Consider the following 24,171-nt stretch of genomic DNA (forward strand, 5'->3'; position numbering starts at 1 on the left):
AGCATGGTGCTGATAATGCCAAGGTTGCAGACAACTGCATATTCCTGCAATGCAGGGGGTTGGACCACATGATCCTCGGGGTCCCTTCCAACTCTACTGTTCTATAATTCAATGAAAGGCAAATCCCCCTAACGAAGAAGTTGCTTGAACCGGCTTGCAGTCCCTCCTTTGCTCTCTAGTTTTCTGAGTCAGGGCTCCTCCCTTGCAATCTTCTGCTACGACGAGCCCGAGGAGCCTCTCTCTGTGCCTGTCTGGCTCATTGCTTGGCAATATGTATCAATCCTTCGCATTCTAGGACCAAGTGCGGCCAGAGAACCGTCGGCAGAGAAACTGTCATGACGGAGCTGTGGGAGAGACGCAGGGTCTGGCTCCCCTCTGTTGTCTCTGTCGGAGCCCGCATCCAAACTGGAAACCTGCTCACCCTGCCCTGTGCTGGGCCACGTGTCTGCTTCTTCCTCTTTGTGATCCTTCAAACTCCCTCCTTTTAGTAGCTTCCAGCTTGTCCCCTCCTCTGAGGTGTGGCTGGGATCCCACCACCAGGATCTAAGTCATCATCTTCTGTGTTTTCCCATGGGGGGCACTTGGCTTCCACCACTCTTCCTCATCTAACCAATCCCTGACACCAGCTCATCCTATTTTATTTTATTAAAAAAATAATGCAGTTAATGCAAAGATGCATTTATTTCCACATCCGGGTTGGCCCTGACTCAGTTGAAAAAAAGCATTATGTGTGAAGTGACAGGAAGCAAAATGAAGGTGTCATTATATGTGTGAGGATCGCCTTCACTCAATCAAGTCCCCACTCGATGCGGCAGTCATCTAGTGATGGATATCTGGGAAGCAGCCCATTGTCTGATGGAGAAGTATAAGTAAAGGAGGAAATAAATAAAGCTTTTTGACAGTTTCACCGGAGGAACTTGAACTTGGGATCATGTGCACCGGGTGGGCTGACATCACCTTAAACATCTGGGCCTGGTAAGAAAGTATACAGTGGGGGAGGAAGGGAGAAAACAAGAGAAGAGTCCTTCCTATATTCTGTGAATTATCCAGCTAGACTGCAATCTATCCTCAGGGGGATTTCTCTGGCATCTTCTATGCATTCTAATTCCCCAGTACTCTTTTCATATACAAAACAAAACCACCCCCAAAACAATTTGAGGTTGAAGCGGCGAATCCAGCAGCAAGGATGCTGGAAGAATACATATTTAAATGGATGTAGGAAGTCAAGACATAGCTGCTTTGTTTATTTGAAGCTGGTGGGTGGAATTTATAATGCAGAGTCTGCAAGCTCTAGAAGGTCACTGCATCACTATCTATAAAGCTCAACTGGACGTGGCTGATCACTTGTGGTTGAAATGTGATGAAGTTATCAAAGGGGAAAGGATGGCTTGGAAATTGTGCTTGATGGCCGCTTAGTGCGCCATTAAGTAAAACCGAAGTAATGTATATCATTACTCTGCCGACCACTACATTTTATGAAGCAGAAAAGCAGGCGTGCAGATTCACCAGTTTAAATCTGAAACTGATGAGAGACAATTGTATTTCCAGCATTCTCACAAGCTTCCTTACTATACTCTGTTTCCTGTTACTATTCCCTGTTTAGGGAAGCTTTCAAAGTTTAATAGACTATTGCATTTTAATATTCTGTTGGAAGCTGCCCAGAGTGGCTGGGGAAACCCGGCCAGATGAGCGGAGTATAAATAAATTATTATTATTATTACTATTATTATTATTAGTGTTGTTATTATTACTCCCCCCTCCAATTGATTACTGCAGTGAATAGATTTACAACTATGAAACGCAAACATCAGCTTCCAAGATGTGGTTTTCCTGGGCCTATGACAAGGAGAGAAAGAGTAAAACTCCTTCACCTCACCCTGCTGCCCCTCCTGTTGCCCCAAGAGTGCTCAGGTGGTGGGTGGGTGTAGGGGGGGGGGTTGCAGGGGAGTAGGGGAAGGGTTAAGCACTTGCCGCAATGTACCCAATCTCTCCTGCAAATGCTCCCTGCTCCCATGTTAGCATTGCAAGACAAACCTGGGTTGCGGAATGTTTCCCTTATGACTTGTAATTCTGCCCTTTAAGAAGAGAGATAAATATTTGAAGAAGCTATTTATGAAAACTTAAAATGCAAGGCAAGTCGTCAGGTGCCCTGTGCAGCTTTTGATCCTGTGGTAGAGTTCTGCTGTGCCATTTTGAAGCGGCAAAACCACCTTCTCGACCAAAAAACGAAAACACCCCTCCATCGAACGATAAGATTAATTTGTGTGAACTTTCTTTGGCAGGGCTTGCACGGAAAACCTGGCCCTAGGGGACAGCGAGGACCGACTGTACGTAATATGCATTTTTCCTACACCTCCCCTTTAATGTTATCTCATGCATTTCCATATTAATTGCTATCCTGGCCATGTTCAGAAGGTTGCCTTTATATCCTTTGCCACTGTAGCACACGATAATAATAAAAAATAACCAATTGCATATCTTTTGTGACTCAATAGGGACCACGTGGGTCAAGAGGCCCGAGAGGCCCAACTGGGAAACCTGGCCCCAAGGTAACTTGACCGAATCGAGGAAGCAATTTCACTTGTAGCTCTTCCTCTTAATGAAAGCGTGCATTTCATCTCTGAACGATTTGCTCTTTTCCAGGGCACGGCTGGCAGTGACGGACCCCCTGGCCCACCAGGTGAAAGGGTAGGCAAGGAACAATTTAGATTTCATTTCCATCTCTCTTTCTCTAGTCAACAACTTCCCTGGTTGGAATTGCAGGGAAGGCGTGTTCCGTTCCTGCGAGGCAGGAAAGTGTTTTCGTATGAGAACTGATACTCAAATGGATGAAAGTTGGGTCTTTACGATACGATAATCTTTTTTGTCATTGCCCCATACAGAACAACGAAATTGAAAAATCTACATCAGGCATGCAAATAACGACAAGTCTGTTATCCTGAAAAAGCCTATCGACTCATTCCCCACCCCGCCTATGCACAATAAACCTCCTAAATTTTAATACCCTACCTCAGTGTTTTTCAACCTTTTTTGGGCAAAGGCACACTTGTTTCATGAAAAAAATCACGAGGCACACCACCATTAGAAAATGTTAAAAAATTTAACTCTGTGCCTATATTGACTATATATAAAGTAATTTTTCAATTTTTCCCACGGCACACCAGGCAACATCTCGCGGCACACTAGTGTGCCGCGGAACAGTGGTTGAAAAACACTGCCCTACCTAATTGGCCCCCTAAAAACTCCGATGCCCCACAACTAAATACCAAATATTCCCTTACTACTTCTGAGTAAAGTATTTATGTATTCCCCCCCAAGCCATTTATTTGATTCACACCCTCTTCCATTTGTGAATATACTGAACGCTATTTTGCCACCAACCCTTTAATTTTCTTAGTTCTTTCTGTTTGTAGCTTACCACTTGGGACAAGTTAAAACACATAAAAATGAAGGTTGTCATAGATGCTAACGGTACAATTTATCTGTGCATGTCTGCTGAGACGTAAGTCCCACTGAGGTCAGTGGGACTTGCTCTCTGATAAGTGTGCTTAGGATTGCAGGCAAGTGTGCATTTAATCAATAAATTCATTTGTCAATTGAGGCTGCAATCCTGCGTGCACTTACCTGAGAGTAAACACCATCAAAACCAGTGTGATTAACTCCTGCATAAATATGCATTGGGTTGCACCGTTCATCTGTATAAATTTGCATATGGTCCAAAACATTGCTAACACTTTGGACTGCAGTTAAGTCCCATTGAAATCAATTCGGAAAGTTAGCCATGAGTAGATGAAGACAGTTTGGAACCGACTCTTCGTTTTTGAATAGTGAATACCTGGGAGGCTTCAGCAAACATGATGAGGGTCTGAAGTCGAAGCCAGATACAACCTTACTGGAAATTAGTGAGGGCCATGCCCCTAAAAAAAAAATCAGATCAAGTGTCTCCTTGTTGGAATCCCAGTGCTACTGTTGTAGGTATTTGTGGAATTCAAAGTAACCTCCTTACTCTGGGGATTGCATTTGGTTCAAGCATGATATGCCATCATAGGACTGGTCTTAGCTGTTCTTCTCCATTGCTGAGAGCACATCCTTGTGGTACATTTAGATAATTTTAGACTTTGTACTTAGTGGTCTTGTGGAAAGGGGCATCTTTCGTTGGTAATGTGGTAATTTACTTCAAAATGTGGTAATCCAGAACTTCTGCAATTTGGGGTCCCTCCCATTCATTCGGCTAAGTGAGGCCAAGGACTTCTGGCACAAAGTTCAGCCTGGGGCTTCCTATTCTTTTCAGCTCCACATATCCTCATCTCTTTCCACAGGGAGATTCCTCTCTATTGAAGTGAATAAGCAAGGTCTAATGAGGATTCCACATGCTTGTTGCGATTTTGAGAGCTATTAACACAGAACAGTTTTTAGATATCACAGTGCCTGCTTGCGGGACATTTAGGAAATCCTGTCAGTCAACTCAATGCTGTTGATTATGTGCATCAAAAATGTTAGCATGATCTATTGTCCTCGTATCAGTTAATACCTTTTAAGTAATCTTTAAACATACCGGTACTTACCGTGAGGGTTCTTTTTAAGAGGAATTTGCAGAGTTGTTATTGCTTGTGTGTGTGTGCGTGTGTGTGTGCGTGTGTTTGTGTGGAGCATTTGCCAGGAGATTTTAAGTGCAGCAGGTTCTGAGGGTTTTCCCAAGTAAAACTAATTAGATTTTTGAAATGTTTTTGGCTTTCTGAACTGAAGCTAATAAAAAGTGTTTTTGCCAGCAGAACTGTTATAACCAAATAGGGCTTTACAAACTAGCCATGTAGGATCTTGTATACCAACAGACCAGATGTAATTTCTTTTTAAAAAACAAAAACAAAACAAAAACACTGGCCAAATACATTTTTGTTGGCTCAAAAATACCTGCTGTTGAATGGGCTGCTTATTATTAAACTGCAAGTCATCCACACTGCAGTAAACACACATTATCATGTAGTAAATGATACCTTGGAAGATTTATTATACTGTGGACTGTGATTTCCAATTGCAATACACAAGGAGCTAGGCCTCATTAACAAGTTCCAGCAGCAGGCACTGATGTAGCAGGCAGGCATTGCTTATCACATACCCTTATCCCATAGACCTCCCTATAAGCAACCCTGAGGGAAGTTCTGTGCTACTGGGAGATGTTCCACATCATATAACTGGGAAACAATCCATATGATCCCAATAAAGCCTACCACACAAAAGCAGTTTTTGGCATTAACCAACCAACTGGCAATGGGCAGATTCCCCAAATCTGATCCAGAATTATCTGATCCACTGAATGCTCTGAAATCAACCCAGGTTTTTGGATCTTCACCTAAGATCTCTAGGCCCCAGTGTACACCCAATGACATACCCTCCAACATTTCCCCCATAAAAGTAGGGATATCCTACATCAGTGTTTTTCAACCACTGTTCCGCGGCACACTAGTGTGCCGCGAGATGTTGCCTGGTGTGCCGTGGGAAAAATTGAAAAATTCAAGAGAATTACTTTATATATAAGGAAAAATCAATAAATATTATTTTTAAAAAAGAATTACTTTATATATAGTCAATATAGGCACAGAGTTAATTTTTTTAACATTTTCTAATGGTGGTGTGCCTCGTGATTTTTTTCATGAAACAAGTGTGCCTTTGCCCAAAAAAGGTTGAAAAACACTGTCCTACATAATAATAATAATAATAATAATAATAATAATAATAATAATAATAATAATAATACCCCAGCCAATTGATTGGGTTGCCCCAACTCTAGGCAGCTTCCAAAATATATAAAACATGATAAAACATTAAACATTAAAAAAACTTCCCTAAACAAGGCTGCCTTCAAATGTCTTCTAAAGGTTACTTATCTCCTTGGCTTGGGGGTCACATAACTCCATACCCCCCAGCATTTCTCCAATGAAAATAGGGTCATCCTAAGAAAAAGAGGGACATTCTGGGATCAAATCAGAAACTGGGATGGCTTCTGTAAATCTGGGAGTGTCCCTGGAAATTAGGGGCGCTTAGAGGGTCTGAGATTGCCCCCAGTAGACTTAGAATGAACATATCCAGTCTGCCAACTGCAATTTCTGTGTGAACATTTTCTCATTTCACATGCAGTGAGTTGCCAGACCATTTTGCCTATAGATGAACCACAATAAACACATGCCACTGTCGAGACTGGATCCAGTTCACTCGCTGCCATTTGAATTAACAGACTCCCGCACTGAAAGATCGTCTGTTGAAAGTAACAGCTTCCCTCGCACTAATTGCATCACCCTGTTGTGCCTCATGTTGCGATAATCCAGGCTCCAGCTGGCAATAGACTGAGCATCAACAGAAAAACTGACAATGAACCAATCAAGGGAGATTCCCCCCCCTCCGTTCTGTATTCAATTTGCTTCTTGCTACTCGAGTGCTATCAAAACACTGTGTAAGCTTTTCCATAAACATCTCCCCCAGCCCTATAATAAAATCTGTGTGGTTTTGCATTAATATTCAAAGGTAAACATCAAAGCCCTGCTGTAAAAGATCATTTCACAAAAGTGAATGCTAACACTTTGGTCTAGGGAGCCTTTTATTTACATAGAGAAATGCATTAGAGAAACCCATGGAAAATCTGGTATCAGTTTTCAACACAGCTCGTTTTTCGCCAAGCCTGCGCTATCCAGGCATAGCACCTAAGTTTTATGGTCCCAGTGATAATCCTTTGTGGTCCCTGTGGGCAATGGATGTCCTGCAAGGAGGCTAAGTAGAAGAGTTTGGATTTGATATCCCGCTTTATCACTACCCAAAGGAGTCTCAAAGCGGCTAACATTCTCCTTTCCCTTCCTCCCCCACAACAAACACTCTGTGAGGTGAGTGGGGCTGAGAAACCTCAAAGAAGTGTGACTAGCCCAAGGTCACCCAGCAGCTGCATGTGGAGGAGTGGAGACGCGAACCCGGTTCACCAGATTACGAGTCTACCGCTCTTAACCACTACACCACACTGAATAGAAGATTGACACAAGTGTGAGTGTGGGTGTCGGTATGTGCAAGCACATGTACCATGCAGGTATGCTTGTTGAGGAACTCTATATTATTCATCTGTAGGCACGTTTGCAAAGATTTTTCAGGTGAACTTTATAGAGCAGCTTGTTTCAAATTATTGTTACTGTTACCTCTTTTTTTATCAAAATTAAAGCATTAGCCTAAATAAAAACACAAACCAAAAAGAAAAGAAAAGAAAGAAAAGAAAAAGAGAAATAGAAAGGGACAGAGACGTAGAGAAGGGATAAAGGAGAAAAGGAAAGAGAAAGAAAAAGAGAAGAAATATTGAAAGAAGGAAGGAAGGAAGGAACGAAGGAAGGAAGGAAGGAAGGAAGGAAGGAAGGAATTGTAGAGTTGGAGGGAAACCCAAGAGTCATCTAATCTAAACCCCTGCAATGCAGGAATCTCATCTAAAGCATGCAGGACAGTAGGCCATCCAACCTCTGCTTATAAACCCCTTACATACACTATTTCCACAGCATTCCCCTGATCCACCAATTTGAGGAAGGAAGGGAAAAAGTCTAATAAAAATATTGTTCAAATTTGACTAGCAGAACTCTTCAGAACAAAACAGAAACATCAAATGATACGTCCAAAATATCCATACAATGTCTTGCGCTGTCTAGCAGAGGCTCAGCATCTTACAAAATGTGAAATAATTCCCACAGACCTACAAGCAGAGGTCTATCTCTTCCTGCAGCATCTATTTTTAGCCTGGGGCTGTTTTTTCTCTCTCAGTCAGTGAGGGTCTTTTACATGTCCTTACTTCACAGAGCCCTGAGACAAAAGGCACGAAGGCAACTCCCTTTAAAATGGATATTTGCAACCCAACCGCTGGTGGTGCTGTGGTCTAAACCACAGAGCCTAGGGCTTGCTGATCAGAAGGTCGGCAGTTTGAATCCCCGCGATGGGGTGAGCTCCCATTACTCGGTCCTTGCTTCTCCCAACCTAGCAGTTCAAAAGCATGTCAAAGTGCAAGTAGATAGATAGATACCACTCCAGAAGCAGTTTAGTCATGCTGGCCACATGACCCGGAAGCTGTACGCCGGCTCCTTCGGCCAGTAAAGCGAGATGAGTGCCGCAACCCCAGAGTCATCCGCGACTGGACTTAATGGTCAGGGGTCCCTACCTTCACCACATGATCTAAGGTTACAACACTCACAGGTTAGCTACTAGAGAACAACAAACAGTTAATTCTCAACGCAGCAAGAGCTCAGAGTGCTCTCCTTGGCTTTAATATAGTTCTGTGGAAAAACCCATGTCAAACCTTTTCACCAATACACATTTAGGCATTCTCATTTCAGTGTCAATTAAACCATTATACTTAACATAACTTAACAAGGGTTACAAATACAAAGTAGACAAAATATCCACATAACATTGACTTTTCCTTTCCAGTGCAGAGCAAGTATACAATTCTTCATACTTATCAAGCCCCATGTTTATACATTTTATTTTCTTCTCCTTCTTTTTAAATTATTCAGTGTATAAGAACCATTACAAACAAGGAAAAAGATACCAAAACAAAATCACAACATAGCCCTCTCACATTGTTTCATGTTTGTATTCACAAGGATATAAACACTGGGTTTGATAGAGCCGAGTAACTAAATATGGCACTCTTGGTGTAAAAGGAAAAAGGGAAGGCAGAGTTAACACGATGCAGGGGGAAAAAATCATTGATATGAAAATAGTCCTTAGTCACTACATATTGCTAGAAGGAGCTGTTCACACACAAAAAACAGAAAAAAACGATCCAATTTTTAAAGAGCACTTTTATCAGTAGTTGAATGGTTTCTCTATCTTGTTGAACCATCCAGGAATGAAGAAATCAGAGGAGGTGTAAAGGACAGGTAGAAAATAAAGTTAAAATCGCATAAAATATAAAACAATGTGAAACTGGTATTTCAAAGCATTGTTTTCCTATTGTTTTTTGTAGAGGCATTGTAGCGTGATTGTTAAGGTACCAGGCTAGGACTGAGAAGACTCGGGTTCAAATCTCCATGAAATTCACTGGGCAACCTTAGCTCTCAGCCTTGCCTACTTTGCAGGATTGTTGTGATGAATAACACTGGAAAGGAGAGGGAGCTATGTATACTGCCTTGAATTTCCTAGGTACAAAGATAGAGTATAAATGTAATTAATGAATGAATATAACCTATCCATCCCAAGGACCTGAAATCAGTAAACACTTGTGAATTAACACCAATTATAGTTAAAAAGTGTCATATTTGATGATCAAAAGCATAAAAAGGAAATACGTAAGCAACAACAAACCATGATTGCATGTGATATTTTGTGCCTTACTTCGAAATGTGGGGAAGGGCACTCTGTCATATAATCTGAGCAATTATTAAAAATATATATAGATGCTTCCTCTGTTAAGGTTGTTCTAACTTCAGGCGAATGTGTTTTTTGTTTGCTTGTTTGTATTTGCTTCATAAGCAGTTTTCTGCACCTTAATTTGTTTTGAGCTGTAATGCTGTCAGCTGAGTGTAGGAATTGTAGATCTCGCCATAAAAGCTCTGCCTAGCAGCCACCTGGCTGAACATGAACCAAATAGAGATGCTAGCTGCACTTTCACAAGGTCTGCTTCCTGACTTTTTTGTTGAATCCTCCTTGCATAATAATAATAATTGTAAGGACGTTCAGTGGTTGCTCATGAGAAATCAGCCGAACGCAGAACTTCTAAAAACTAAGTTCTTTATTGTGCAGATATTTACAGTGGAGCAAAAGTTCAAACGTCCAGCTCATCCCTCCGCAGAGTCCAGGAATGACCCCTTCCGGTTCTTGGTCCAGCAAAAGAGGCGCGGGATTCTGAACCCCCACCTCCCCCTTCCACGTCTTTCCTGTCTGCGAACTCGGGGCGTGGGAACCTGTCCCTGTTCCCCGCTTTCCCCATGGTGTTCAGGCTCTGCTATCCCTTCACAGCCCCTGCGCCGACTTCCTGCCTCCAACTCCCCCTCTCCACTGGAGGAATGGTCGCTTACTCCTGAGGAGGGGGATGACGAGCTGGTGAACAAAGGGGGTGGTTCCCTGTACTGCAAGCGATCCCGGGCTGCTACCTGCCGTGGGGAGGGGGGTTTCCTGACAATAATAATAATAATTTTGTTTGTACCCCGCCCTCCCTGGCCGGAGCCAGGCTCAGGGCGGCTAACATCATAAAACTAAGGCAGTATACAAACAACATAAGAACATAAAACAGGCAATCAATTAGTTAAAATACATCTTAAAATTAGTTCAGAGCAAATTAAAATCTGGACAGATGGCACTCCACAGGTAAAATTGAGAGTGGTTAATATTCTCCAGGGCCAACTGTTACCACTGTTCTTATAAAGGACCTGTGAGCAGGCTAGGAGACTTCTTTAATGCTTGTTCTTATACAGAAAGAAAAGAATCAGACTGAACCCCGACCAAAGGCCTGGCAGAACAGCTCCGTCTTGCATGCCCTGCGGAAAGATGTCAAATCCTGCAGGGCCCTAGTCTCTTGCGAGAGAGCGTTCCACCAGGCTGGGGCCGCGACCGAAAAGGCCCTGGCTTTGGTCAAGGCCAGTCTAATCTCCCTGGGGCCTGGGATCTTCAGGATGTTATTATTTGCAGGACTTAAGGTCCTCCGTGGGGCATAACAGGAGAGGCAGCCCCGTAGGTACGAGGGTCCTAGGCCGTATGCATGCAGAATCCTTTCCACGCACATTCCTCATAAGAGTTTCTCCAGCCGCCGCAAGAGGCAGCTTAAATTTGACTCTCACCATGAATTTCATTCAGTGCCAGGCTGCAACAAGAGAACTTCAAAGAACTCCGAGATACTCTGTCCTCTTCACCAGAGTAGCAGAGAAACGCTTCACAAGGAATTGCAGTCACAGGGCTGACTTTCCCATGAACCTTGACTTAAAAAAATAAAATAGCAGGAAGGTATATAATTTTGACATCTTTTGCCTCAGGTGCAGAAATGTCTAAAATAACCTGTGCTTCTGTATGTGGGCTGCATACACGTTCCTGGCTTGAAATGAAGCTAGTTTGTTGGTTTTTCTCGATTCAGGTAGAAGCTGGTTTTCGGGGAAACGCCTCAAAACACAGTATTTCATAAGGAACAACAAGATAGATATGGATTATGGCTAACTTTGTATATATATGCTGCTTCCCAAACCAGTGGTGGGAGTATCCTGGATACAGAATAAATTACTTGAGAGGAAGGCTGTGCGCACACAACATATAATAAAAAATTTATTTTTTTCTACCCTGCCCATCTGACTGGGTTGCCCCACCCATTCTGGGCAGCTTCCAAAATATAGAAAAAACACAATAAAATACCTATTTAAAGGACATGGTTTTGCCAAAAGAATCCTGGGAACTGTAGTTCACTTGCTCACAGAGGTACTATTACCAGCACCCTTAACACACTACAGCACCCAGGATTTTGTGCAGTATGTGTGTGCTTTGAATGTATGGTGTACGCTGCCTAAGTCTCGTGGCATTCAGTGGGGTTCACTTCTCAGCAGACATACATAGGATTGTGCTGTAATGCTGATACCAGGTAATATTTATTTTTGTAACCAAATTAATAACTGGAATTGCTTACAGAAATTTGGCCACTGGCATTGTACTGAAACGACACATCCTATTACTAAACAGAGCGAGACAAACCTTGCACTGTCTCATCTGTACACAAGTAACTTTGCCCAGATGTTTAGGTGTGTGCTTGAATATATTTGCTGAGACAAAAACGTTTTTCACTGAGGCCCCCACCTTGTCAACAGCCACGGGCAGGCATTAGTTTAACATTTCCCACTGGTTGGTTGCATCACAAGTTTCTCTCCAAAATATCTGTGCTCTTTCCATGCCACCGCTGCAGCCGCTGTTAACATTTTATTTATTTATTTTTGCTTTTTGCTTTTCTGATCGATTTTAGGGCCCACAAGGACCCCAGGGGCCTGTTGGATTTCCCGGACCAAAGGGTCCTCCTGTAAGTATTTTCTCAAAATCATTGCAATGCTTATTCAGCAAATAAGGGATGCAGAAATAAAGACTGGTTGTTATGTACTGTTTTTCCATGTGTTGAGAGATGTGTACAGTGGTGCCCTGCTAGACGAATGCCTCGCTAGACGAAAAACTCGCTAGACGAACGGCATTTGCTAGCGGAAGGCTGCCCCGCAAGACGAAAATGTCAATGGGGCTGCCTCGCAAGACGAATTTTTTTAATATTTTATTTTAGCGCGAAAACCTCCACGCTCCATTGCCGCTTCGCTAGACGAAAAATTCGCTCTACGAAGACACTCGTAGAACGAATTATTTTCGTCTAGCGGGGCACCACTGTACTGAGCTTTGAAAAGCACAATCAGAAGTGTTTGTGAAGAACAATGGCCAGAAGATTCCTTATTCCAATTCCAGTCTCCAGGTTGCCAGTTTTTCACATATCCTCCCCTCTCATCTAGATGGATACGTAACAATCTCTGGGCATCCTTGCACAGAATGGCAGAACAATCTAAACCCCCTTTGTGCAAGGCTGGTGGGGTGGACATATTGTATTGAGTAGAGGCATCCCTGCACCTGGTCTTGTTGGCTTCTCTATCTGGTGCCAGATCTGATGCAGAGCTCCCTCTTCCATCTGCCAAAGAGGCTTTTGGGAGCAGGGATCCCAAGATGTCCCGGCTGCTATCATACGACAGCATTGGCCCAATTTGAACCTGATCACTGTGCCAGCTCCCGGCTGCCCCTCATCCACTTTCCACCCCACCAGGGCTGCAGACATGGCAGTAGCCCCGCCACTCCGTAAAGCCCCACCAGGCTGTGGAGAGACTTAGGATTGCTCCCTATGTCCCGCTGAATTTAAAGGTTCTAGCCTCTCCAAAGTTTGCAACTTGTGTTATTTGTGCACAGCTGCTCCTCGGGAAAGATCGGCTCGGAGAAGCTCAATAGCACTTTTCCCTGGTATTTGAAGTAGCTAGAACCGTTTAGCAAGTAGCTCCCACCGACCTGCTGCTGCAACGAAACAAACATTAAAAGCAAAAGTGTTTGCTGGGAAATCTGATAACAATGATAGGACATCTCTGGGAGCAAACAACTGAAGCTGTATATATAAATAAAAAATCAGAAGCGTATATAAGGTGAGTTTCTGTTCTGTGCAGCTATAGTGTACTATATCAAAAAGTGTACCATATGACTCCTGCTTTTTCTGCAACCTTAGCTGAAATGCGTTCCCCCTCATTCTGCGTAACATAACCCTGACAATGCAATTTTCGCACACCTGGTTGCTGCTGAAAATTTTGTGCAAGCTCTCAACGAGGCAGCTTGCAGGGTAAAGGAGTTGATTGAAAACTTGTCACCATCCCAACAAGGTGGCAGCCGCTTTAGTATCTGCAGAATGTTTTTCTCTGTAGGGATGGCCAGATGCCACTAGAGGTCTCTCTCCATCTTGTGTCGATCCCAGTCCCAAAAAAAACGAAAGAAAAATGCTGAAGTTAATGGGAAAGTTATATCCGCTATTGGCAGACTATTACCAAAACAAGTGTACGGCATGCACTAACTGGGTTATTGTCTTTAAAACGTTGCATTCATAAATGGAACTGAAGTATCCACTAGCTTGGAATAATGTAGAGGCTTTCAAATGTTTTAGGGTCCCATTTACCTTAGTGGAATTGATCGACTCCAATGGAATCAATGGGCTGCACTGCTTGTTTCTGCCTAATACAACCCTTCAGACTTTGTTTGTCCTGGTTTGTCCTGGTGTGCAGAATGTACTGAACCTGAAATCATATTGATCCAGCATCCCTTGCTCTTATTATTCTTGGTTGACAGAATGTCACATGGAGATGTAATTTCCCAGCTTCACTTTTATTACCTCCCACTCTAGGGATCTGTATGTCCATCACTACATCACAGAGCAAGAATCTGTGTTTGCCCTATGGAACCAAAGTGGGTGGATGGCAGGAGCAATTAGGGGGTGGGAGTGGAGAAGGGGCTGTCAGTAAAAAGTTTAAACAGAAATGCTTTCCAAAGCTCCTAAAATTAATTTTTATTGCAAAGAAAGAAAGAACTGCCAGAGTTCCGTTATGGCATGCTGGTGTGTAACATGTTCAGATGTCATCAACCACCATTGGTTCCTTGCATAATGTTGGGGAGGGTTTGTTTCTGTTTTGTTTTTGCATATTTTTTGGCAAGTTTTAATATCGCAGACCCCCACCTTTATCGTACTGATAAATTCCATAAGTTTTCATTTTTAAAACAGTTTCCATCAAATCGGGGTTGAGCGAAGTACAGTTTTCAAAGATACCAGGATTCTTATGGATTTGGATTGCCTTAGGAGAAATTGTTGTGCAGTTGGGGAGAGGTAATAAATTAATGAGGAGCAGGCAGCAGAAATGTACTATTTTGTCTCTTTTGGATGAGAGGGCACCAGGGTTTTTCTGGTACCTTCTTTACTGTTTGACTTATTTACAGATACAGAAGTAGGTCACATTAGAAGCTATGGGCCCGCACAGCTGGCAGCGCACAAAGGAACAGAATGTGCATTAGATTCCTTAAGGAAGCAATTGCTCAGACCCCCCCTGCAGCCTCTTGCCCTAGCTGCTTCAAGTCCAGCTAAACTCCAACCCCAAGAAACCCCCTCTGGCTCTCTGATTCACTCTCTCTGCCTTCCCATCCAAGATGCAACAACGCCGTGGCTGTGTTGCATTGGCTAAAGGGTGTTCCCTTCCAAAGGCAGACGAGAGAGAGAGAGAGAGAGAGAGAGAGATTTCCAGTCATTAACTCCCGTTCAGCAAATATTAACTGAACATCCCTGACCATGAGCAGTCAGCTTAATAATGGCTGGCCACTCAGCCGACATTCACGGTGGGATGCTTGAAAGCCAGCTTGTCAGATTGGAGCTATCACAAAGATTGTTAGACTTGGTTAGCATCTGCTTCTCAGAGCTATAACTTGATTGCTTATGTTTCCCATTGCAGGGTCCACCAGGGAAGGATGGCTTGCCCGGACATCCAGGCCAGAGGGGTGAAACTGTAAGTGCATTATTTGTTTTCTTCGATATGCTGATTTGATTTTTTGTTTTTGTTTTTTTAGTACACTGCTCATTCATCTTGGATAGAACTTGACGCTTGGCAATCAACATGAACCTGGAATCCTAATCCTAGCTACAAAGCAGGGCTGGATTAACCATTAAGCAGAATAAGCACACACTTAGGTTATCAAGGGAAGGGGGGGGCACCGTGGTTATTTTCCATTGCCAGATTTACCATGGACCATATTGCTGCTATTACTATAGTGCAGCTGAACCAGGTTCCTAAAAAAAAGGCTCCCACAATAAATGAAAAAATTACATAGACAGACACATACACACATATATAATAAAATAGTAATAATAGAGGTAATAATATAGATAAATGATATATTTTGAATTACATATATATGGTGGCACCAAAATCTTTTAAGTGCTTAGGGCTTCTGAAGGTCTTAATCCAGCCCTGCTGCAAAGCAAGGAGCCGGCTGTGATTTCCAGTGAAGACCTGAGCAGGTTGCGCAGGAGATGCTTAATCCTTCCTCCAGGCTGCTTTCCCCCGCCCCTTCACTTTCCCCCACAATGTAACAAACGTTTATGTTGCAGATATTAATATTGCACAGTTTGAAGTGACTGGAAGCATAAGAACTGACTCCTTTGGGAAGAAATCATTGTCCCGGCCCCTAAAAATATTATTCAAACTTTTACTGGTAGAACTCTTCAAAACAAAACATAAGCATCGAAGATACAACCAAAGTATCCATACAATGACTTGTGCTGTCCAGCACAGGCTCAGCATCTTGCAAAATATGAAATAACCCAATAGATCTATAAGCAAAGATATATATCTCTCTCTTCTCAGCCTCCATTCCAGCCTCCATTGGCCTTAGGCTTCATTTACATCCTCATTCCATGGAGTTTGGGAGGACAAGACTCAATGGCCACTCCCTTTTAAAATGGAGATTTGCAGCCCAATACCTTCACCACATGATCTAAGGCAGGCATGGCCAAACTTGGTCCTCCAGATGTTTTGGACTACAATTTCCATCATCTCTGACCACTGGTCGTGTTAGCTAGGGATGATGGGAGTAGTAGTCCCAAAACATCTGGAGGGTGACGTTTGGCCATGCCTAATCTAAGGTTACAACACATACAGGTTAGCTACCAGAGAACAACAATCAATTAATTAATTAACAACTTAGCAAGAGCTCAGAGTGCTCTCCTTGGCTTTAATATAGCCCCATGGAAAACCCGCACGTCAAACCTTTTCACCAATACACATTTAAGCATTCTCATTTCAGTGTCCATTAAACTATTATACTTAACAAACAAAAAAAAGGGACTGGGGAAGCTGGGGAAAGCTGCACAGCCCCCATTCTGCCCATGGCGTCTCCAGTGCAGATTGCACTCTGCCCCTGCCAGCAGTGGAGGTCTGTCAATTCCTTGTCGGCTGCTGAATGCCAAGGACTGCTCTTGGAAGGTCACAGTGCAGCTTTGCTGAAGTAGCAGCTTTGAGTGAGCATTAGCGCAGAGGATCCTCTGGCTCCCGGCAATTCTCAGGGGACCGTTTGCTTCTTTTGCAAAAACTTTTCCTTAAAAGGATCATCAAGACACTCAATATGCCTTCAAACACGCTTTAGGGAGTCTTTGTGTGCTTCCCCCCTCTTTTTTTATATACAATCCATCACTTTGTAGCATTGCTGAGCTCTTTTAAATGTGCGGCTCGCTACTCTGCTGCAGGAGAGCATCCATCTTGCAGTGCTGTCTCCAGTTGTATTTGCACCAAATATCTCAGAGGTGCTGCTGGATTTTGCCCACAGCAAAATTTCAAGGCCGATTTGGATGCCCGTACACTGGTGAAACATGCAAATGAATTTTGTGGGGTGGAACTAGAAGGGCTTTGATGAGACCAATGAAATTTCTCTTGAGATAATTCATTCCTACTTGGGGTACGTAGAAAACAGTTAAACAAGATGTTGGTCCCCTTTTATAACGGAGGGAAGGGGGGGCAGAAATCAACATCTTGATTTCTCATCTCAAGTTACTACCTCCATTGATATTCCTTCCATGCCTTTTTAAGGCATCATCTACCTGTCGTTCCCGGTCTGATTTTAAGTGTATCTATGTATAGCTGTTATTTCTTGTCTGCTCTTAACACTTCTGTGCGGATGTCTGCAACATATATTTGAACTGAATCTGAGCAATATCATTTGTGCAATCACAGCCCCCTAATCAGTTTTGCAGAAAGTGCGACCTGCGAATGCTGCCACCTTGAACCGCACTAGCGGAGGAGCCAAGCTCACGATGATTGGAAATGATAGATCTTTGAAAGAGTCTTCAATATTTTACATTCAAGTGCGCGCCGTAATAACAGAAATGGCAGTCTTTACTCTCGGGGGAAAGACGATTCCCCTGAGACAGCACTTCATGCTTCTCATCTCTTCAGCAGTTAAAAGCCGTGTGTGATGTGCAGAAGTGTCAGTATTAGTAACCATTGTCTGCTTTGTTTCTTAGGGTTTCCAAGGCAAGACTGGGCCCCCGGGTCCTGGTGGCGTGGTTGGACCTCAGGTATGATGTTTCTGCCTAACTTTAGCTTTACCAAATGCGGAGGGAGCCTTTAGTTTGGCCGTGCCTGTCGCACAGCAACCTCTTTCAAGCTGACCAACGACACAGTCTACCAATGGGGTGGATGTTCAGAACAAGATGTTTTTGCCTCGTGCCCATATGTGCCCCCAAACAAGTCTGTTTTGTCGCTATTCCATGTTGAGTTTTAAACGGGGGTGGGGGAATGCACAGAATTTTTTTTTTAAATTACTGGTTTTTTAAAAAAGTAAGAAATGGTAGCTGCTACTTATGAGATGGTCCAAGAGAGGCATAGGCAACCTTCGGCCCTCCAGATGTTTTGGCCTACAACTCCCTTGATCCCTAGCTAACAGGACCAGTGGTCAGGGATGATGGGAATTGTAGTCCAAAACATCTGGAGGGCCGAAGGTTGCCTATGCCTGGTCCAAGGAATCCCTCCCTCTCCTTCTTTCTTTCATTCTTTCATTCTTTCATTCTTTCTCTTTTTTTCTCTCTCTCTCTCTCTTTAACAGCATAAAGCTGCTAAGAGCAGCTTCAAAGTTTGACACCTGCCACACTGGATAAAAAATGTTTTTTATCACACATCATGAAGTGCTGTCACTTCCTGGGTAACTGTTTTCTATCTTGTATTTTTATGTCATGAGCTGCCCTGAGATCTACAGATGAAGGGTGGTATAAATTTTTTTATAATAATAATAATAATAATAATAATAATAATAATAATAATAATAATAGAGAAGATGACTGTCTCCATGTATTAATGGTGACAGCCATCTTCTATTCTGCACAGTGTTGTTTTGTACATCCCATTTTATGTACAGTTACCCAGTAAGAGCTGTGTGGCCACTCCTTGGAGCATGTTATAAAGCATGTTTATCCCTTGCAGCAACATTAAACTGTGAGACAGAGAATGTGATTGATTGAACCCAGTGCTTGCAGTAAATCACAGATCTGCCCCATGGTGTGTCCTGGTTCAAGAGTCGGGACTGGGACAGGGTGACTTGCTTTGGAGCAAGTCCCCTGAAACTGATGAGGTTTGCATGCTCAACCTAAACATGTTTCTCGGAAATTCGCCCGAAGAGAAATCTGTGGGATCTGTAAATCATGCAAAACCCTGCTCACACTAGTGGAAAAGTTTAAAAGCATACCACGGGATTGTTAGCAATCCTACGAGAGATTATGGAAGGTTCGTGGAGACCTATACATGTTCAGTTTAGGAAGTCAGAGTCAGAGTTGTCCTGCAAGTGTAAGGGCTCCTTTAATTTTTGGAAGGTACTTCTATCTAGTGGTAGCTCCCTCTGGAGGGAAGACCATGGGGAATCAATTTACCCTGACTTGCCCTTCTTCCAGAAGCATACCATGCTACTTTATGTGATGTTCAAGAGCCAGTGTGGTGTAGTGGTTAAGAGCGGTACACTCGTAATCTGGTGAACTGGGTTCGCGTCTCAGCTCTTCCACATGCAGCTGCTGGGTGACCTTGGGCTAGTCACACTTCTTTGAAGTCTCTCAGCCCCACTCACCTCACAGAGTGTTTGTTGTGGGGGAGGAAGGGAAAGGAGAATGTTAGCCGCTTTGAGACTCCTTCGGGTAGTGATAAAGCGGGGTATCAAATCCAAACTCCTCCTCTTCTTCTTCTTCTTCTTCTTCTTCTTCTCCAAACCTTCCAGACCAGGGCTGCAGGGGAAAGGAAGAAATGCCCCCCTCCCAAAAAAAACCACCTTCCACCCTTCCTTCTGTAGAAGGGTGCCATGAACTTACTTCAACTTATGGGAACTCTGGATCCAACCCATAGTAATTTTTAGGAATCACAGAGTGCGGCTTGACTAGAAATGCTATTGCAACAAGCCCTTAAAGAAAAAGCTTTTAGATGGTCAGACGTCTCTGAATTTCTCTGTGCTCTGGTTTAACTACAGGAGTCGTATGAATCATTTTTGTTGTGTTTCTTCCAACACTTCAGTGAAGTGAAACAGCGGGCATCTTACTAAGTGCACATTTTATCTGAATTACCGTGTGTCTCCTTCTCGACTTTTATTGACTAAGTTTAATTTCCAATGCCTGACCAGGCTGCCTTTGAATGTTAGTAAAGGTAACTGTAATCCCATCTCAGGACTGGTATATTGTGCATTTGCTTTCTTTGCGAGGGTTTTTAATTTATTTGTATCACATTAGCGTTTTATTTTCTTTCTTTTTCATAAAGAAAAATAGCCCATTGCTTTCTGTCACCAGGAAAAAATATATGCATTGCCCCATGTACTGCCAAATTTAGAAGGAGCTTGCACATGAATTTGTATCATGAACATCATTATCATTCTGTGTTGATGTTTCTGATTTTTATCTTTAAATAGGAGTAATGGAAGTGTAGTGGCGAAACACGGTGTTAAATTTCCTTTAAACTAATGTCTTACAAACAGAAAGAGTGCTTAGTACACTTCGGAATCAATGGCATTTGTTTCTGCTTTGCTTCCAAATGTATATCTGAGGGCAGTGAGCTGAATTTGGATTGCCTCATCAGAATCCAAGCAGGGCCTATTAATCAGGGTTTTGCAGTACTACTTGATGGAGCCCTTCCCAGATAAGAGAGAGCCTGCATGATTAGCTAGGCATCCTATTGTTGTCGTTCAGTCGTTCAGTCGTGTCCGACTCTTCATGACCCCATGGACCAGAGCACGCCAGGCACCCCTATCCTCCACTGCCTCCCGCAGTTTGGCATCCTATTACCCCAAGACAATACAATCGTACCTCGGGTTATGTACGCTTCGGGTTGCGTACTTTTCGGGTTACGAACTCCCGTAATCCAGAAGTGTTTCCTGCGTGCGCGCAATCCGCGCATGCGCAGAAGCGATCTGTGCATATGCAGAAGCGTTCTGCGCACTTCGCGCATGCGCAAAGCACGTTTTTCGGGTTATGTACGTTTTGGGTTACGTACAGCGACCCGGAACAAATTGAGTACGTAACCCAAGGTACCACTGTAAAAACAATATAGCTCTGCACACTTCCTCATAACTGTTTGCCAACTTGCCGGGCCAATGGCAACACAGAATCATAGCCTTGTAGAGCTGAAAGGGACCCCAAGAGTAATCTATTCCAGCCCCCTGCAATGCAGGAATCCCAACAGAAGCATCCATGAAAGATGGCCATCCAATCTCTGCTTTGAAACCTTCAATGAAGGACAGTTCACCACCTCCCGAGGGAGACCGTTTGACTGCCTAACAGCTCTTACCATCAGAATGTTCTTCTTGGTGTTCAGTCAGAATCTCCTTTCTTTTGGCTCAAAGCCATTGCTATTAGCCATATTTGCTGGACACTTGGGCCATGTGCATCAGAAAGGGAGGATGTAGACCACTCACCGCCTCACAAAGAGTGGCAGAAACTGGGATGTGGAGTTTCTAGTGAGCAGGATAGGTGCCACAGCGCTAAAGACCCATCTCTCCTCAAATTCTTACCATTCAGGAATCAGAGCTAGATATGGACAGATCAGCCCATCTCTGTTCTGTGCCAGTACCTTTGGGAATTTGTCCATCTTACCTGTATTCATGCAGATTTTAAAATGAAAATCCTAAAACATAACAATAATCCCATGGTACAAACCTGTTAACATACTTAATGAGATGGTCCAAGGGTTGCCTTCTGCCTTCTTCCTTTCCAAAAACAGCATTTCAAACCTAGTAACTTCAGTGCCATGTGGCTGAAAGCCCCTCTAAAATGCTTGGTGGAAGTGCAGACCCTTCCTAGGGAACTGTATGCACATTTTTGGCCACTGATATATGCATTTTATACACATTACTTGGCTGGAGAACTTCGTTGCAAAATTTCAAAGGTTGGCTGTGTCTTGGTTTGTGCATTGTTTCCGAAGGTGCAAATTAGGAAGATTCACCTCTGAATCTCATTTCTCCCCTATCCAATCATAGCGCTAACACGTCCTGACCATTTTTGGAGTAGGACGCTTTCACGGTACAACTGTGTTTGGAGATCTTAAATGCGGAACATGACATTTGAACATGACAAGAAAATTGGTTAACTGTGTTTCTCTTGGAAGTGGAGGTCAGGGAATATGTCAGTGGCACAGGATAATTAATGCTGCTCTTTTGGTTTCTTAGGGTCCCACTGGTGAGACTGGCCCAATAGGTGAGAGAGGTCATCCTGGTCCTCCAGGCCCACCAGGTGAACAAGGTCTTCCAGGTGCTGCTGGGAAAGAAGGTGCTAAGGTATCAGAGCTGGCGTGTGCACTTGTGTTGCGTGCATGAAGACACACTAATATTTTCTTGTGTGTTGATCTGAATGGGCAGTTTGCCACACCTTCAGAGATCCACATGGGATTTGTAACTGCACTTTCACACATTTATTTACATAAACCATTCTACCATGAGTGGAGCTTCATTGTCATTGTGAACCCTGCAGATCTAACTTAGTTGGGTGGTAGGCAGTGGTGGACCTACATTCTGGGGACCCCTTAGCAACCAGCAGTGAGGTCTAGCTTGCCACTGTTGTCTTCTTCAGTGGGGTTGTTCCATGACAGATCACCATACCTTCACAATGTCTTTGCTACTGACCCTCAAACTTTGGGATTGTTGAAATATATGCAACAAAAAATCTATCAATTTGACTCAAATCAATACGGCTCAGATCAGGTCTACTAGACCCCCAAGATTTAAGCAAAGCGGACGAAAATAGCTTCTGGGGACTCTCTGGGATTAGAGGCCTTGAAGCTTAAGTTTCATTAGTTTCATAGCAGATCCGCCTCTGACGGTGGGGTTTAGTGCAGGGAATGGCCTTCAACACTGGAAGAATGATTCTCCCTAGCATCCAAATGGGTCTACATTGTAATGGTCCGAAATGTCCAACAGTGGCAAGTGCAGTTAAGGAAGCTGCATGGGTTCACTGAAGATTGAGACTGTGTGCTTAGGAGTACCGAACCTCACGTAAAAGGTAAGCTAGCGTTGGATTGATTATGGCTGAGATGAAAGCTCATGTAACTGCTTCTTTGATCAAAAGAACAATGGTAAACAAGTTAAGGAAGAGAGTTTATTCATAAAAGTCAATGCCTTAGCATATGTTCACGTCTCAGATCTTTATTGGTAAGTAAAAAGAAAGAAAGAAAGAAAGAACATCAGCTCTTACATTTGGCAGGATTTTCAGAACTTGCCGTGTGTGTGAATGCAGAATCTCATTGCCATTAAAATCTAGCATATGTGAGAAATCATGGCTGAACTGCCTGCAATTTGTTTTTGATCTGTTTCCTTAGGGTGATCCAGGTCCTCAAGGCATCTCTGGAAAAGATGGACCTCCAGGACTCCGTGGTTTCCCAGGCGAAAGAGGCCTGCCAGGAGCTCAGGTACAGTATTAAGGATGCGTTCCTAACCCTATTTGTGTGGGGTTAAGCCCTACTGAATTCAGTAGGAGTTACTTCTGGTATCCGCACATTGTTATATCAACTGCTAAGAGAACAATGTCCACACAGAGTGCTTAAGGGTTGTTGTTTTTAATATAAAAAGTACAGTACAGATTATCTTCTGACATTTAAAAATCAATTTATGAATGTCTATTAAATGTACAGCACTAACTGTGTCTTCAGCATTGCTCTCTGTCAGTTTCTTGGGGTGCCATTTCCTGACCTGTCCTCCCCATTGACGGGGAGGAGACGATGATGATATGGTTAATCAGGAGGTGGTGCCTCCTGACTTGATTTGCCAGGGAAGATCCAACATCTCAGGCTCATCCCAGTCCTAAACACCAGTTTACAATATACTGACTGCTAGCTCTTAAAGGCTTGATTAGTGATTAAGTGCTTGTCAGAAGTGGTAAGAGACAGAAAATGGTTAATTAATGTATATTTTGTTAAAAGCTTAGAAATAAGGATTTTGACTTTTAGAGGAGAGATGAGGAGTGATTTATTTTATTTACTTTTATTTTTTATATTTCTTTAAGCTGCTCTAGGGTTTAACCGTAGGAGGCCCCTCCTCTCTTCTTTCTTTCTTTCTTTCTTTCTTTCTTTCTTTCTTTCTTTTCTTTTCTTTTTTCTTTCTTTCTTTCTTTCTTTCTATTGCCGTAAAGTAGAACAAGCAAAGGGTTCTGCAGTAAATAGGAAATAGACTATTCATGCTCTGTAGATATAACAGACGAAATAAAACGCTTTAAAATGCTGTGCGTCACTCTTCAAATAGTGACGATGGTAATAATGACAAATTATGCCTTCTTTTGGTAGGGTGGAGCTGGTCTGAAAGGAGGAGAAGGTCCACAAGGTCCACCGGGTCCCCTTGTAAGTAGAATTGCTTGAAGGACAATGGGTTTTTTCCCCCCAATGAAAAGAATATTAGTATGAAAAAATGACTTCCTTTTCTATTTGTGTGTATGTGCTCTTGTGAACAGTATCTAAATGAATGTCATTCAGTTCTGTCAATAGCCGTTCCCTAGTAATTATGAGTCGACAAACAGAAGGAACTATCAACACAAACATATTGGCCCATCTGAAACCTGCTGTTATCAGCAGGAGACAAATGGTATTTTCTTGTTTTCTTGTTTTATTAGAAATTATAAAGGGGGGGGAGAGAGAG

General features: G+C 43.0%; 1 protein-coding gene across 1 annotated transcript in view; it reads left to right on the forward strand.

The window, feature by feature from the left end:
* COL11A1 (collagen type XI alpha 1 chain) overlaps window positions 1-24,171 on the forward strand; it is a 254,149-nt gene that overhangs the window by 158,657 nt on the left and 71,321 nt on the right. The window contains exons 33-41 of the mRNA XM_033151495.1: window positions 2,283-2,327; window positions 2,496-2,549; window positions 2,644-2,688; window positions 11,954-12,007; window positions 14,988-15,041; window positions 17,552-17,605; window positions 21,718-21,825; window positions 22,863-22,952; window positions 23,823-23,876. Of these exons, the coding sequence (XP_033007386.1) occupies window positions 2,283-2,327; window positions 2,496-2,549; window positions 2,644-2,688; window positions 11,954-12,007; window positions 14,988-15,041; window positions 17,552-17,605; window positions 21,718-21,825; window positions 22,863-22,952; window positions 23,823-23,876 (558 nt within the window). The remainder of the gene's footprint in view (window positions 1-2,282; window positions 2,328-2,495; window positions 2,550-2,643; window positions 2,689-11,953; window positions 12,008-14,987; window positions 15,042-17,551; window positions 17,606-21,717; window positions 21,826-22,862; window positions 22,953-23,822; window positions 23,877-24,171) is intronic.

The sequence above is a fragment of the Lacerta agilis genome, chromosome 6 (genome assembly GCF_009819535.1).
Source record: "Lacerta agilis isolate rLacAgi1 chromosome 6, rLacAgi1.pri, whole genome shotgun sequence".
Classification (NCBI taxonomy): Eukaryota; Metazoa; Chordata; class Lepidosauria; order Squamata; family Lacertidae; genus Lacerta; species Lacerta agilis.